General features: G+C 40.1%; 1 protein-coding gene across 1 annotated transcript in view; it reads left to right on the top strand.

Moving 5' to 3' along the window:
* Positions 1 to 371: 371 nt before the first annotated feature.
* LOC134226034 (transcription factor SOX-3-like) overlaps positions 372 to 18,083 on the top strand; it is a 55,707-nt gene continuing 37,995 nt past the window's right edge. Inside the window, exon 1 of the mRNA XM_062706549.1 lies at positions 372 to 1,414. Coding sequence (XP_062562533.1) covers positions 1,101 to 1,414 — 314 coding nt within the window. The 5' untranslated portion in view covers positions 372 to 1,100. The remainder of the gene's footprint in view (positions 1,415 to 18,083) is intronic.

Genomic DNA, 18,083 nt, shown 5'->3' on the forward strand with positions numbered 1-18,083 from the left:
AAAGAGTCCGTCTGTTCTCATCTTCGTTCTCTTTTCCACGCATGTCTGATGGTTGCGCGAGCTCGCGCGTGGAAAAAAGGATATCACTGACGACGGCGACTGTTTTGTGTTTTTCTTTCCTTTCTCTCGACATCAGAGGAAAACTGTGAGCAGCGGTTTTTTGTTCGTGTAGGTTGTTGTGCATTACGGTGGGAATGTGTTTGCTTCAGTGTTCCGGCGCGTCGCTGTTGAATTTTCTTCTTTATTCTCGCAACGGAGTCAATGCGTTTTCCCGCCCCACTCACCGCCCTTCGCCAACCTTATCAGCATCCTGGCTGGACGTGCCTCTGCACAAGGTTTGGCTCTCTGGTGGTGTTATTTGTTAGCTGGTCGGATGGTATCTCGGGTGTTCTGTTCGGGTTTTTTGCTGTTTTTCCTTTTTTTGTTGGTTCGGTCGCTCTTTTATCAAAATATCAACAGTGGTACAGATTATGACGGGACCATTATGTATTTAGAATTCACCGTGGAAACATCACCGCGTACACGGAAGATATCTTAGTCTATATTCGGGTCTGAGTCAGTGACTATTATTTTTTTGAAAACATCAACGGCTTTCACGCGTACTGATAAAGGAATATACTGGATTTAAGGGAGGGATTGGCTTCTCGTAGCAGATTGCAATCTCAGAAAAGAGTGTACGTCAAATTTCGGAAACGAATAATATTACAATGTATGAAAACATAAAAACACAATAAATAACACATAAACGGTTAAACAATGACCTAGATCGATTGCATCTGAACTGCACACACAAAGCCGTACTGATAAGGGGCAGCCTAATTTCGCACACACTTTTTGCCCTCTGATAGCAGTGTCGTCTTGTTGCAAAGATAATTGAAGTGAATTGATTGCAGTGTTTGACAAAAGCGTACACGAATTGCCCCAGGAAAGATATCAAACTGGACAATTTCGTAATAAAGTGATATAATCGTTCTACGTCGAGCTCAAGTGACAAAATAAAACGTCGAAATAGAACAAAAGAGTTTTCGGTGATTCGCGGCTTGGACGTGGAGAGGTGTTGTGATTTGTTTCGCCGATAGAGAAAACATTTCAAGTTCACAATGGACATGACCATGTCGTCGAAGCTGCACCTATCCTGCAATGGTGACGGCAGTCGAAATGGGCCTGGCAGTTCCAGTGGGTGCAGCAGTAGCAGCAACAGCAGCAGTAACGGAGGAGCTCCCGGGAGCGGTGTTGAACACATCAAACGACCGATGAACGCATTTATGGTGTGGTCCCGGGGGCAGCGGCGGAAGATGGCACAGGACAATCCCAAAATGCACAACTCGGAGATATCGAAGAACTTGGGAGCGCAGTGGAAGCTGCTGACCGAAGGCGAGAAGAGACCGTTTATCGATGAAGCGAAGCGATTAAGGTAAGAGACTAGCTTTAGATGCGTGAGCATATTTGCCGACGGCAAATATGATAAACCGAATATAACCCGACTTGACAAACTTAAACCTTACACAACTGGTTTTACTTATAAAAAGTTATTCAATTGAAATGGAACTAATTATCTAAAACAGATATTGATAGGAGCTAAAGCACGATTTTTCAATGAATTCAGTCTCTTGAAGAGTGAGAACTTTTATTCCATGCTGAAGGAAGTTTATGCCATATTTAAGGTTTCGATAAGTTATTTTAAATTCAGGCCGATTCCTGCTATACTGAAAATCTTGATGTCTATACATAAATGAAGTATCTTCTGATTTGCAAAACTAAAATTTTAAAAAACAATTTCAAATCCAAAGTTCTTTTGCAAAGAAGAATGTTTCCCAAATGAATTAATATTCAAGGGCAAGCAATTGAGTTTTAATTACCCACCAAAATGTATCTCAAAACCATAAAAACGTTAAATCTATTATTTATATGATTATCCGTTTATCTGTTTATCTGAGATTGACAACCACTTGGTTCAAGTGGTAATGTAAGTATTCCCATTAAAATTGGGTGTTGTCATAAATTGAAAAAAAGTTCAAATGTTTACCCTTTCATAAAATTTTAAAAACTGCTGAGCGAAATTCCATTTCTGGTAGACTTTTTTAATATAACTTGCATAACTTTACTTTGGGTAGAAGATTGATAAGAATAATTCTGACTCCAACTAATTGATTTCTGTGGTTCTGCCAATTGTACAATTAATATGTTTAATCCGTACCAAATTTTACAGTCCAATTTAATCCACATGATCATTCTTGCGAAGAAATCATGTTGCTGCAGAGAGCTATCAGATTCCATGTTACAGTGCCACACTACATAGCTCTACAAACCATGAAGCGACAGATGAACTTGCATCTGGAAAATTTTGGTGTCATGTCCATCAAACTATTTCGTTATTTACGTGATGAAAAGAATACACTATTTGAACTGTTACTTAAGCTAAATCAGCAAAATGATATCATGTTTCCACTGTACTGATGTTGGTTTTTCATTATAGCACCCAAATGAGTGCTATAATGGAATTTATACAACCCATTTGAGTTGCATAATGATCATTAAAGCACCCATTTCGTTGGTATGGAAAAGTAAGCCATTTTATAACTCAAAGACGAACTGTAAACCGGGTGTAATGATCAGGAATAGGGCACTGCACGGAAACATCTCTTTCTCTTTCGTTCCTCATAAATTTTGACGTTTACTGGCCTTGTTGTTTTCTAATTTCTTTGCAGCGAGAAAGAGACAAAGTAGTCCGTGCAGTGCCCTATAGGGCACTGCACGGACTGCTTTGTCTCTTTTTCGCTGCAAAGAAATTAGAAAACAACAAGGCCAGTAAACGTCAAAACTCATGAAGAACGAAAGAGAAAGAGATTTTTCCGTGCAGTGCCCTATTGCAAAATAGTAGTTTGTCCAACTAGTTGCAAAAACATAAAATGGCCTACTACGCCAAATTTTCGGAAGAAAATTAGAATTTTTTTTTCAAGGTTGGATGAATGAATAAATGCTAAACTGCCAGCTGTCATGCATTTAAATAGGTACAGTATTCTACAATATTTTGACAAATTTAATCCTGGCTCAAAATTGACAGTTACGATTCATTCATTTATTCATCATAAATATAATAGCCCTGTTTGTCTGTCCGGTGACAAGCCTACCAGACGCAGCACGCGGGGAAATTCTCACAAAAAAAAAATAAAATATTTGACACTTCAATAAGCTATTTTACGAAACGGGTGAAATGACAGGAGACCAAACACTAATATTAACTTGCGAACACTTGCGAAAATGAAACGAAATGATGATGATGATGGTTGACGTGCAAATTTACCAAAACAAAACGCCGAGCCGTTTACTCAATTGATGGTGAAGTCTAGATCAGCTGATCGGAACTGTCTCATAAAATTGCTTTTTCTTTTTTACTATCAGATGCAGAAAACAAAACCAGGGACAACCTTAGACAGCCAGACACAGCATTTGATGAAAAAAATCACAGAGAACAGACGTTGGAAATGATTTTTTTAATGCTATTAGGCCGTTACAAATATTTAATTACCTTTTTGTCCTACTGGTCTCCGAAAGGTCGAGGGGGGGATGATAAAAAATAAATATTAGGATGAAAAAAAAAATCAAAAAACTCCTCGGATTTGTTAAAGAATGTTTTAAAAATCCTCAAAATTATCCGAATTTTATTTTGTTGCCCCCTCAAAATATTATTTTTTGGCAAAAAAAAATCCGAGGGTGGGAGACAAAATAGATTTTAAATATTTGTATCGGCCGTATATTAGTTATATTAAAAAAAAACTTGCCACGGGCGCTACTGCGTCCACGAATAAACTAGTAAGCTAATATTGAAAGGTCAAAAATCTACCTTCAGAGGTATTTTGCAATCTCTAAACTTCAATATTTTGGACCAAAACTTGGAAGTTATTTTTAAGCCATTGTGAGATATTGAGCTTCTGATCCTTTGGAAAGCTGATAACTACTTCAGCGACGGCGTTATCAACAGCAAGCGCCTCTCCGATACCGAAAGCATTCCGTAAAGATCCTGCACTCAGCGAATTGGACTATCGAAATTCATAACTGGCGCCTCACGGTGCTCCCAGACGCGAATATTATCGAACTTTCGTGAACCTCCGTGGTTTTCTTACGAAAAGAAAGCTTAGAGCACCAGAAAAAGAATACGGGGTGTTTTAAAATCTTTCATCGGTGAAATTTTGAATACGCCCTATTTTAAAATGACGGGTGTTTTCCCATATACATGTTAGTTGCAAAATAGAAATATATGTTTTCCTTTTCAATAGTAATTGAATCAAGTTTTGTTAAAATGCCAGTAGCAATACGAAATATTCCAAATAAATTAATGTTCTTCGACATTCAAATGTGTCCAGCTCACGTACGTCTGTTATACATCAAGATTGGTCGAGCTATAAATCTGATGGAACAACAGTGCTGAACGCGTCAGTTTTCGCTTTTAACTGCTTCATGGTTACTTCATTATTACGATAATTTATTTTCCCTATTATTTGCTTTTGGACAAGTATTAGAATGATTGAAATGAGATGTTTTCAGTGTTAAATAAAGGAATTTACTAAGCTTACCATGTATAGACTACATAAGTATTGCGTCTTTTGCTAGATTTTTGTAACCAGTGATTTGTTTTTATTATAATCATACAATTTTACATCTTTGTGCTTAGGATTTGACAACTGCTGAATCATTATGAAAGTGAATATATTATGTCTGTTTTAATTTTATTATGTTTATAAATGATACTTTTTTTACAATATTATCCAATCAAATTCGTTGAATAAATCGTAATAATTTGGGGTAGTGAAAATTCACGATTTCACGGAAACCGCGAAATCCGCGAAATTTGATGTATGCGGCGAAATTCAATAATTTCCGTGAAATGTGAAATGCAGTAAATTTGAGACGTATAAAAATAGTAAAGCGTATAAAGTAGCATCTTAAAAGAATTTGCATGCGAGTTGCTTTGTTCATGTTTCAATCCCTTGAGAATTTACGGAAAAATAAGATCGATGGCACCCAATTTCACACAGTCATGCTAAGAAACGTGGACGAGTTCTAGTCAAGAAATGCTGGAGACTGTTACAGTTGACTTCGTTTATATGTATTTCGGCCACAATATAACTTTTTTGCTGATTTTATTATAATTACTGACTTTGTAAGGAATAATGTGACTTTCATGACAAAACGATTTGAATTTCTAGATAGGTTTTTATCGAATTGACCAGTGAAGATTGAAGAAAAAAGTTCTCCAGCATTGATCGTCTTGCAGCATATTCTATTTTCTTTCATTCGACCTTGAGCAAATAACGCAAGGAAGCAAGGGAGCAAGGAAGTCATAGCCGATTTGTTCAGGGTTGAGAAAGAAAATGTACTGTTGCCTCCTAAACCGGCAGTAACAAGTTGAATTTATTCAAAAAGGGGAGCATCCATAAATTACGTAACGCGTTAGAGGAGGAGGATCCACACAGTGTGACAATCCATACACAAATTTTAAATTCTTCATGCAAAAAGTGTAACATAGGGAGGAGGGGTGTTAAAAGATGCCAATTTTTGCGTTACGTAGTTAATAGATCTTCCCTAGGCTATTGCATTTTATTAAAAACAAGAATCTACATTAATTTTAATTATTTTTCTATTACGAAAAAAAATAACTGCGAAATTGCCGCGAAATTTTGAAAATTTTGTCGTAAATTTCCACTACCCCTAGTGCTGTTCCATCAGATTTATAGATCGACCAATCTTAATGTATGACAGATCAACGTGGGCTGGACACATTACTTGAATGTCGAAGAGCATTCATTTATTTGTAAAATTTTATATTGCTACCGGCATTTTAACAATACTTGATTCAATCACTATTGAAAAGGAAAACATTAAATATTTCTGTTTTGCAACTAGCATGTGTAAAACCATACAATTTTAAAATAGGGCGTATTCAAAATTTCACCGGTGGAAGATTTTAAAACGCCCCGTATACTTTTTCTGATGCTCTAGGCTTTTTTTCGTGCGAAAACCATGGAGGCTCATGAAAGTTCCACAATATTCGCGTCTAGGGGCACCGTGCGCTTTATGAATCTCTCGGCAGATTATTCCACCAACAGTGCTTCTTATACGCAGATTATTCCACCAACAGTATTCAAGCGTCGATGGGCGTGTGGTCTACATACCGGTCTCCCGACCCCGACGTCCATGGTTCGAATCCAGTCTGCCGCACTCACCTTTTTTTAAATGAAAATCACCGTTTATAAGGCAACATATTGAAATTCATACCGATTCCTTGCGGCAAATTTTCATAAGGCGTTTTACTGAAAATCATACGTCTATTTTCTTTAGTGTGGGATATTAATACAAGCAACAGTTACAAATTGCGTGACCCACAAAGCTGCGAATATCTCATTCTTTATAGATTCTATGGAAGAGTTAACCTCTGTAGTTATATGAGAAACTTGAATCTACAGTCCGGATCCTCGATAGCACTTGAGTAGGTCCTCGCTACATGCTACCCCATGGACACCTTTTATCTTTCGAAGAGCACTGGTTGTATAGCTCTGCCTATGGAGTCACCCCGGGAGTTGCATATAATGGCCTAAGGCCACCAATGCATACTGGGACCAATTAAAACAGATGGTCAAAAATTATTATTATTATTTATTCAGACTAAGGCCGAAGTGGCCTGTGCGGTATATAAAAGTCTTCTCCATTCGGCTCGGTCCATGGCTACACGTCGCCAACCACGCAGTCTACGGAGAGTCCGCAAGTCATCTTCCACCTGATCGATCCACCTTGCCCGCTGCGCACCTCGCCTTCTTGTGCCCGTCGGATCGTTGTCGAGAACCATTTTCACCGGGTTACTGTCCGACATTCTGGCTACGTGCACAACTCGTGGTTCATTCGCCTCCTCCACGTACCGTCCGCCATCTGCACCCCACCATAGATGGTACGCAGCACTTTCCTTTCGAAAACTCCGAGTGCGCGTTGGTCCTCCACGAGCATCGTCCAGGTCTCGTGTCCGTAAAGGACTACCGGTCTAATGATCGGAGCGTCTTGCGGAGTCCAAAGTATGTACGATTTCCAGCCACTATGCGTCTCCGAATTTCTCTGCCTAAGTACACGAATTCTTCAACCACCTCGATTACACCACCAATACAAACTCGTGGTGGGTGGCTCACGTTGTGTTCACTTGAACCTATTCATATCATGTACTTCGTCTTCGACATGTTAATGACTAGTCCTAAGCGGTTGGCTTCGCTATTCCGTCTGATGTAGCCTTTCTCCATCTTTGCAAAGTTACGTGCCATAATATCTATGTCGTCGGCGAAACCAAATAGCTGGACGGACTTATTGAAAATTGTACCACTCGTGTGAATCCCTGCTCTTCGTATTACCCCTTCCAAGGCGATGTTGAATAGCAGACACGAAAGACCATCACCTTGCCGTAACCCTCTGCGGGTTTCAAAGGGACTCGAGAATGCCCCTGAAACTCGAACTACGCACATCACCCGATCCATCGTCGCTTTGATCAACCGTGTCAGTTTATCTGGAAATCCGTTTTCGTGCATTAGCTACCATAGCTGGTTCCGATCGATTGTATCATATGCGGCTTTGAAGTCGAGCTTATCGCCCTTTTTGTAGATGGGACACACGACACCTTCCATCCACTTCTGCGGCAAAACTTATATCATTATTTATTCAGACTAAGGCCGAAGTGGCCTGTGCGGTATATAAGAGTCTTCTCCATTCGGCTCGGTCCATGGCTACACGTCGCCAACCACGCAGTCTACGGAGGGTCCGCAAGTCATTTTCCACCTGATCGATCCACCTTGCCCGCTGCGCACCTCGCCTTCTTGTGCCCGTCGGATCGTTGTCGAGAACCATTTTCACCGGGTTACTGTCCGACATTCTGGCTACGTGCCCGGCCCATCGCAGTCGTCCGATTTTCGCGGTGTGAACGATGGATGGTTCTCCCAACAGCTGATGCAATTCGTGGTTCATTCGCCTCCTCCACTTACCGAACGCCATCTGCACCCCACCATAGATGGTACGCAGCACTTTCCTTTCGAAAACTCCAAGTGCGCGTTGGTCCTCCACGAGCATCGTCCAGGTCTCGTGTCCGTAGAGGACTACCGGTCTAATTAGCGTTTTGTAGATTGTCAGTTTGGTACGGCGGCGAACTCTATTCGATCGGAGCGTCTTGCGGAGTCCAAAGTACGTACGATTTCCAGCCACTATGCGTCTCCGAATTTCTCTGCTGGTGTCATTTTCGGCAGTCACCAGTGAGCCCAAGTACACGAATTCTTCTACCACCTCGATTTCGTCACCACCGATGCAAACTCGCGGTGGGTGGCTCACATTGTCTTCTCTTGAACCTCTGCCTATCATGTACTTCGTCTTCGACGTGTTGCTGACTAGTCCGATCCGCTTAGCTTCCCTCTTCAGTCTGATGTAGGCTTCCTCCATCTTCTCAAAGTTACGTGCCATAATATCTATGTCGTCGGCGAAACCAAATAGCTGGACGGATTTATTGAAAATTGTACCACTCGTGTTAATACCTGCCCTTCGTATTACTCCCTCCAAAGCGATGTTGAATAGCAAACACGAAAGACCATCACCTTGCCGTAACCCTCTGCGGGTTTCGAAGGGACTCGAGAATGCCCCTGAAACTCGAACTACGCACATCACCCGATCCATCGTCGCTTTGATCAATCGTGTCAGTTTATCCGGAAAACCGTGTTCGTGCATTAGCTGCCATAGCTGGTCCCGATCGATTGTATCATATGCGGCTTTGAAGTCGATGAATAGATTATGTGTGGGCACGTTGTATTGGCGGCTTTTCTGCAGTACTTGGCGAATGGCGAACACCTGGTCCGTGGTGGAGCGTTCGACCATAAAACCCGCCTGGTACTGCCCCACGAACTCCCTTGCAGTTTGTGCTAGTCGACGGCATAAAATTTGGGAGAGTACCTTGTAGGCGGCGTTCAGCAATGCGATTGCGCGGTAGTTGCTACAATCCAGCTTATCGCCCTTTTTGTAGATGGGACACACGACACCTTCCATCCACTCCTGCGGCAAAACTTCCTCCTCCCAAATCTTGGTAATGACCCAGTGCAGCGCTCTAGCCAGTGCCTCACCACCGTGTTTAAATAGCTCTCCTGGTAGTTGGTCAACCCCAGGAGCTTTGTTGTTCTTCAGCCAACCAATCTCCTCCTGGATTTCCTGGAGATCCAGAGCCGGTAGAATTATGTCCTGCGCGCGTTCCCCCAGGTCCATCACCATACCGCCATGTTCCTCTGCCACATCTCCATTCAGGTGCTCTTCGTAGTGCTGCCGCCACCTTTGGATCACCTCACGCTCGTTCGTAAGAAGGTTACCGTTTATGTCCTTACACATATCAGGCTGTGGCACGTGGCCCTTACGTGAACGGTTCAACTTCTCATAGAACTTTCGTGTGCTATTAGCGCTGTACAGTTGCTCCGTCTCTTCACGGTCTCGATCTTTCTGCTGCCGCTTTTTCCTCCGGAAAATCGAGTTTTGTCCGTTCCGCGCCTGTTTATATCGTGCCTCGTTCGCCCTCGTGCGGTGTTGCAGCAATCTCGCCCATGCTGCATTCTTCTCTTCCACTAACTGCTCAAATTCGCCGTCATACCAGTCGTTTCTCTGATCCGGGGGCACCGTGCCTAGTGCAGCGGTTGCGGTGCTACCAATGGCGGATCGAATATCTCTCCAGCCATCTTCAAGAGACGCTGCGCCTAGCTGCTCTTCCGTTGGAAGTGCCACTTCCAGCTGCTGCGCGTATTCTTGGGCTAGTCTACCGTCTTGTAGCCGCCCAATGTTAAGCCGCGGCGTCCGACTTCGACGCGTGTTGTACACCGTCGAGAGTTTTGAGCGCAGGCATACTGCAACGAGGTAGTGGTCGGATTCAATATTCGCACTGCGGTAAGTGCAGACGTTCGTGATGTCGGAGAAGAATTTACCGTCGATTAGAAAGTGGTCGATTTGGTTTTCCGTTTCTTGGTTAGGTGATCTCCATGTGGCCTTGTGGATATTTTTGCGGGGAAAGAAGGTGCTTCGGACTACCATTCCGCGGGAGGCTGCGAAGTTTATGCATCGTTGTCCGTTGTCATTCGATAAAGTGTGCAGACTATCCGGTCCGATGACCGGTCTATACATTTCCTCCCTTCCTACCTGTGTGATTTTGACGTCCCGCAGTTGGCATCCATCGTATGTCTGCTCCAGCTGTGCATAGAACGCTTCTTTCTCATCGTCGGGTCTCCCTTCGTGTGGGCAGTGCACGTTGATGATGCTATAGTTGAAGAAACGGCCTTTAATCCTCAGCTTGCACATCCTTGCGTTGATTGGCTGCCACCCAATCACGCGTTGGCGCATCTTACCCAGCACTATGAAGCCGGTTCTCAGCTCGTTGGTGGTGCCACAGCTTTGGTAGAAGGTAGCCGCTCGATGCCCGCTTTTCCACACTTTCTGTCCTGTCCAGCAAATCTCCTGCAGCGCCACGACGTCGAAGTTGCGGGGATGTAATTCATCGTAGATCATCCTGTCGCAACCTGCGAAACCTAGCGATTTGCAGTTCCATGTTCCAAGCTTCCAATCGTGATCCTTTATTCGTCGCCTAGGTCTTTGCCGATTATATCGAGTCGCATTATCTCTTATATTGTTCGTAATTATTGGTTTTCCAGGCGGCTTATTGGGCCTGCGCAAACCTCCTGTCTCGTCGGAGGGCCGTCGTGTCAGGGCTGTTTAGCGTCCTACCTAACACCAGGACTTGGGCTTGTGCGCTTTTAGCGGCACACGGTCGCTTTGGCGGAGCCTACTTGCGGATACATGCAGCTTTTTATAGAGGTTTAACAGGGCCCACTGTCAAACCCCACCACATCCTAGGCAGGCGCCACAACTCGCAGATGGCCTGGGGAGGGATCGTCAAGCCCTTGGACATAGTCCCTGCTGCCCCATGGTCAAAAATGTTTGTAGTGAATAAAATGGTCTAGAAGGCCACACATTGGAATATTACATTAAATGTACGTACACCCAGAAACACAAACCTCAATAAATGCAATTTTATACTGCTGAACTTGCATTGACTGTAAACGTGACATCTACCCGAATCAGATTACTCAATCGTGTTCCTGCGCCTTCATCAAAAATACCACGTCTGCGCTGACTAAATCGTTGACAATCAGGATCGGCTGGTTTAGGGCGACAAAGGTTTATTTCTGCTAACTTATATAGATTTTTTTTTATTTGCCTCGAATAGGTTACTTTTATAGAATTCTGATTACCATTTTTGGAATCCAATTGAGCATGACGTCAGCAAGTGGTTGAAAAGGTTAGAAAGTATTTAAATCCAATCGGGAGTAAAATGAATAAACTATTGAAATGTTCACAAGTAAGTTTTTTTTTTCTTCATGTTTTAATGATATTTGTTTAATTAAAAGGGATTATTCGAAAATCTTAGCGTGATGCTTGTGTTGATCGATTTGTATTCGCCAGGCTATAGTGAAGTGATTATCTTCCGCCAATCAATGAGCAATGAATAAGAGAAAAAGAAAAAGGATAAGGCAGCTCGAAAACATAGCCTTGCAGCCTTGGTGAAGTACTGGAAGTAGACCGAGTGTTGCTCAGCAGCACAATCGCACGTGCCTAACACTATTCCACCAATAATCGCTTGGGAATTGCTAAGAGGTCCCGATGTGTAACTCTTGGCTCTTAAGCAATTAGCTATGGAGTAACCAATCATAGTTATATCAATAATACCCAGTACATAATCAACACGTGGCCTTTCGGAACTCGATCAAGACTATAGAGATTGATTGAGGCAATTTGCCATAAATTGCATGCACCGGATTCGCAAAAGTCCGTCCAAGCGATACGTGGTGATCCACTAAAGCCTCAATCTGGCTATATAATTCCAGTGAGGCCGATTTTCGAACAAGGACAGAAAACTGAAATAATACAAGGTTTTGAAATTTCAATCGTTACCTTACCAGTAAAATCATATTTTTCAGCAGTGAGTGACATAATCTATGTATACTCTATATAAATAGACAAAGGGTTGAAGTATTCTTTGTCATGACTCAACTCGCGAATAGATTCTGCAATTACAGTCGACTCTCTGTATCTCGGTGTTCTGTATCCCGAAATCTCTCCCTATATCGATAGTTTCCACGGTTCCTTTAATCTACATACATTTGGGCCTTCTACAACTTGATAACCTCCCTATCTCGATGTGTTCTGATCATATTTTGCTTTGGATTCACTCTCCTTATGTCGATAAGTTCAAATTTCTAGGCTACTAGACCATATTTGGACAATAACAAACATATCAACAACAAAAAATTACATTAGTGTTGTTGTCGTTTTTTATAGCAACGAGCTTTTTTGGTCTAGTAAGCATTTCAATTTTCCTCAATCTCTACCTATTTCAATATCGAGATCAGTACTGGAAAAGGTCGTGATCGTCATAAGGCAGAGAGTAAAGCGCCTTTTTCTATTTCAGGCGACCAAATGAAAGAATCGTAGGTTCTTTGATCAATTTCGCATGAAAGGCAGTCACGAAAGGATGTTGTGCTTCATATTAAAATTAACATTTCTAAATTATTTTAACAAATATATACGAAGAATAGTGACTAGTCGATAAATGAATCATATTCCTTCAATTCACCGATAATAAACACAAAAATAAAGCAGATACCTATTGCACACTTTCATGCCATGTCACGGGATAAATATTTTTTGAGATTTTTGTAGCATGCCATTCATCCTTCGCGTTTCTGTAGATGTTGAAAGGAGCAGAAATGTAAACATCGCGTGACATCTCTCATTGAAAATAAGAAATTACAGTACACAGGATTTTGTTTTTACACGATTTTTTTTCGCTCGTATTTTCGATCGTGTGACTTCAATTTATCACCAAACTCTTCGAAACATGTTTCAAAAAATTAATGTGCGTTAAACATTTAGGATGAGTGGCAAATTGAGAAAATGTAAATCGTGTTAAAACAGAATCCAGTGTACTGATCGAGATGTTGATAGGCGTCTGTAGCATGAGGAGGTTCCCAAAACGATCAAGGGATGCTTTCGGGCGTGACTTTCTGCAATTTCAGGAACATGTGAATGAACCAATTCTGCGACGTGTAGATATTACATACTTGCATGTGGATATTGTAAGCGGTCGGAGTTCTGCAAAACAACACAAACACCTTTTCGACTCAACTATGATACTTTGTTCATAAAAAATACGCAGCAAAGGTGAATTTTATTAGAATATCTTGTAGCCCAATCATCTGAAGTTTTATTGAAATAACCGGGTCTTAAACCACTAGCTACATTTCACAATGATTTCATACTTGAAAAATAAAAATTGAAAATGGGCCTGGAACAAAACGCAAAAATAGCTGTACACAATTATTCGGTTAGATGAGAATTAATGGTGAACGCATGGTTGTTACTACTTAAATGGAAAGTAGACTTTGGAATTAAAATAACACAATTATGAAATAAACCCCGCTAACACGAAGTTTCAAGTGCCATTTGTTCGCAGGATTATCTCATTTATTTATCTTCATCTTCAGTATTAACTGTACAGACTGGTTTAAAACTTATATGCTAACTAAAGATGTGCCTTAATCTAGTTTTGAGTTTCGTTCTGCTACAATTAAATCGAACCAATCAATGTCGTTGAGGAGGTTGAATCAACGTTCAAGCAGTTAAATTTGTCTAAACATTGTGGAGTGTCGGATAGCCTGGAAGAGGTGACGTTGGCGGGAGCGACGGGCTGGAGCATGAAAGGAGCAGGAAACTTGATGAATGCTTGATTGGCAGTAAAAAAATTAATTTGACTTGTCCTGGAAAAGTAAAAAATGGTTGAAACTATGGCACCCATATAAAAGTTTTCAGAAATACGAGTCTGCATCGAGGGATTTCTATAACTTAATTTTTGCTTCGTTATTTATATTGTAAGTAGGAAATTACTTGGTTGAAGAAAAAATCCTCTAATGGCAATCAGTGTCCACTATTGATTTTTCTTCTTTTTTGGAATTGGTAATCCAATTCAAATTGGTTCTTAGTGGGTTTTTTATTTTATTTTACTACTTCCGATGACGATTCCCAACGCATCCCGACCAAAATTGACTTTTTGAAATACTTAATCGGAATAGGTCCAATGGCGATTTCAACCATCTACCAATTCATTCTTGAAATGGGGTTTTCTTGAACTAGAGTTAAATTCCATTGACCCAAGTATGTCCAGTGGAGGCTTCAAATTTCCGCTTCAAACCTGAAGTTTTCTGTATCCAAATATATCCACAAGCGATTACGACCATCGACCGACCCACTTCAGAAATGAGTTTTAGATCGAATCACATATCGAATAAACAAATAACGAAAGAAGGTGATTTTGAACCCTTCCCCTCATGGTTACGTTTGATATTTTTATATGCTTCATCTAATATTTTTATATGTTTTGTCATGCTTTTTAATCCCTCCTTCTTCCTTGTGTACTTTATAGTACGTCAGTTCCTTGATCTTCTCTAACATTCTTTCATTCAATGTCTCATTCTCACTGATGTCTGACAAGGTTCAAATGTTTGAAGTACCAATTGCATATTTTGTTTGCCTTGGTAAAAAATAAGGCCGTTTAATGAAGATTTCGCAAAGGACGCTACGACTATGACTATAATCAATCACTGAACAGTAATTAATACGAGATAGCCGCTTTGGACCAAATGGCTTCTGATTTTCTGAAAACAATTTGAAGGGGTTTTCTGTAATTCTGAATTTCTGCAAAAACTTGCGGATATGCTCTACAAAACAGCACCTGAAACTTTCCATAAAACCCTGAAAAGTTGTTTTTTATTTGGACAGAATTTTAAAAAAAGAACCATTGGAATTCTCTATATTCCAGATGAATTCCGAAGATTTCACATGATAATTGGCAAGAATCTCATGTAGAAGTTAAAACGAATTTCCCTTTGAAATTCAAATAAATCCATAATTAGCTATTTTGGAAAATACCGAAGATTTTTCTTTGAAAATTAGAAAGAATTTCTTCTGGGAAATAAAAAATCCTTCAAAAACGCAGAATAATTAAATTTTCCTTTCAATATTAAGCAGAACATTCTTTGAGAATTCAGAAGAAATTTCTTTGAAGTTTCAAAACAATTTCCAAAAAAAATTAAACATTATTTCTAGAAAATATTTGATTTATTTTTATTTATCCATCTCCACGTCGACAAAGGCAGTTTCAATAAAGGTAAAGAGCAAATCCTCACTACTTGAATGGCCACTAGGGTGTCCCAAAATTGGACAAAGTCTGGGATTTTGGGGGCTCAACCTTCAAATGAAAGCTTAGGGTAAAACAAAAGAAAAATTGTTCTACGACAACTCTGGGAAATGACGTTTAGGGGTGGCCCCGACGCGTTTTATGAAAAAAGTGCATTTTTATAGGTAACATCGAAAATACCGGTATATCGGAAAGAAATTCGATGAAACCCATCCATTTTATATTTTTTACATTTAACTTAAGGTCTATACTTTATGGTAAAACTTTGATACCGCATGTTTTAGGTCTATATATTTTTCACTGATGCTTTAAATGCCCAAAAATGATGAATTTTCTCAATATTTTTTTATTAATGCATCCAAAACGGGTATCCATCATAATCCTTCCGAAACTAGATATACATAGAAAGATGGGGAATTTTATAACGAATATTTTGCTAAAAATAGCAACCTTCTATCTCTATCCGTTTAAAAGTTATTCACGATTTACTGCAGCTTGGAAAAAGACTTTTTGAAATTTCGGATCATAATACCTGGATCATGTTTAAGTAAAAAACGCCTACTTTTCCATACCAACAAAATGAGTGTTTTAATAACCATTATAGTATTCAAATGAGTTGCATAAAATTGATTTTAACACTTATTTGAGTGTTATAATGGAAACCCAACGATGGACCAGCAGTAACATGACTGACTACAAATTGTTCAGTTAGTCTGGGTGAGTGCTCAAATAGATTGATGAATATGGTTTCAAAACTACCCATAAGTAGGTTCAGTTTTCGTGTCATGGTTTGTCGAGCTGTGCAATGTTTCTCGATAACATGGAAATTAGTTGTTTTGTGACCATCTTGATTTTTTGCAAGAACGATCATGTGAAGCAAATCCAACTAGATCATTTTGATATCGATTTGTCATATTTTACGCCATATTGAAGCTCATTTTACGCCATTGTAATGGCGTAATAATGTGTGCAACTAATAGTGTGTGCAACTAATTGCAAAACTCGATTTTATCAGCACTCGTAGTATTTATCTCATTCGGCAAGCCTCGTTGGATAAACGTACAACCATGCTGATTAAATCATCTTTTTGCAACTAGTTACACAAATTACTATTATCATTATTATTTTATAATGCATATTGAAATATTTGGCATCTACCATCTACGGAATCTCTGGAAATAAGAACAATCTACACTAATTACGAACTATTTTGCCTACCAATACTGAATACAATGATAAATTGATTGCATCGATAAATCGGGACCAAAATGATCCAGCCGGATTAACTTCACATGATCGTGCTGGTTAAAAATCAAGTTGGTCAGAAAACAATTAATTTCCATGTTATCGTGAAACATTGCACAGCTCACCAAATCATGAAACGATAGCTGAACCTACCTATGGGTAGTTTTGAAACCATATTCATCAATCTATTTGAGTACTCACCCAGACTAACTGAACAATTTGTAGTCAGTCATGTTACTGCTGGTCCATCGTTGGGTTTCCATTATAACACTCAAAACAGTATGAAAATCAATTTTATGCAACTCCTATGAATGCTATAGTGGTTACTAAAGCGCGCGTTTGGTTGGTATGGACATGTAGGCGTATCTTTACATAACCATGACCCCGGGATTAAGTTCCGAACTTTAACAAAGTCTCTTTCCATGCTGCAGTAAATCGTTAATAACTTTTTAACGGATAGAGATAGTAGGTTGCTATTTTTAGCAAAATATTCGTTATGAAATTCCCACCTTTCTATGTATATCTAGTTTCGAAAGCATTATGATGGATACCCATTTTGAACGCATTAATAAAAGAATATTAAGAAAAATTCATCATTTTTGGGCATTTAAAGCATCAGTGAAAATATATAGAGCTAAAACATGCGGTATCAAAGTTTTACCATAAAGTATAGACCCTAAGTTAAATGTAAAAATATAAAATGGATGGGTTTCATCGAATTTCTTTCCGATATACCGGTATTTTCGATGTTACCTATAAAAATGCACTTTTTCATAAAACGCGTCGGGGCCACCCCTAAACGTCATTTCCCAGAGTTGTCGTAGAACAATTTTCTTTTGTTATACCCTATGCTTTCATTTGAAGGTTGAGCCCCAAAATCCAAGACTTGGTCCAATTTTGGGACACCCTAATGGCCACATGTGTTTATAATTTCCAACAATGCAGCTAATCTCTCGTTCAATGTGCGCTCCTTCAGTTTACAATGCAGCTGGGAATTATATTCCTCATCTTCATCACTTTCGCTTTCAGTTGTCGCTTTTTTGTCGCTCTTATATGCATGAGTTGCAACCTTAGAAAAATATGTACCGTACCGGAGTTGGTCATATGCAACCGAAAGTGGGAAAACAAAAGGCGATACAGAAAGGCAAGTCGAACCAACAAGCGACAGTTTGTCGTCTAATGACTTTTGTCAATATTGAACATCTGAAGAGGATCTCCAGCTGGGAACTGAAGTGACGCAAAAAACGAAATGATTTGAAAAGGGAAGCGAAACAAGGGCCGATTTCCGACAGCCACTTGTGTTGCATAATTTGCGTGACTTATTGCCACTTGCCAAAATTCTGGATGACTGTCGGTTTCGGCATCCTCGATTTGAATTTTCCATATAACCAGCAGGGCAACTACGTTTAGTAAATTCCGTCTGACCATGTGGAGCAAAGATTTTCCGGGTGAAGATAGTGGCCCGGAAAATGAAACTGAAAATGCTTCCTACTTGCATTAGTCCGTTTGTCTTAATTACGCCATTCTTTAACAAGCTAAA

The sequence above is a fragment of the Armigeres subalbatus genome, chromosome 3 (assembly GCF_024139115.2).
Source record: "Armigeres subalbatus isolate Guangzhou_Male chromosome 3, GZ_Asu_2, whole genome shotgun sequence".
In the NCBI taxonomy this organism is placed as follows: Eukaryota; Metazoa; Arthropoda; class Insecta; order Diptera; family Culicidae; genus Armigeres; species Armigeres subalbatus.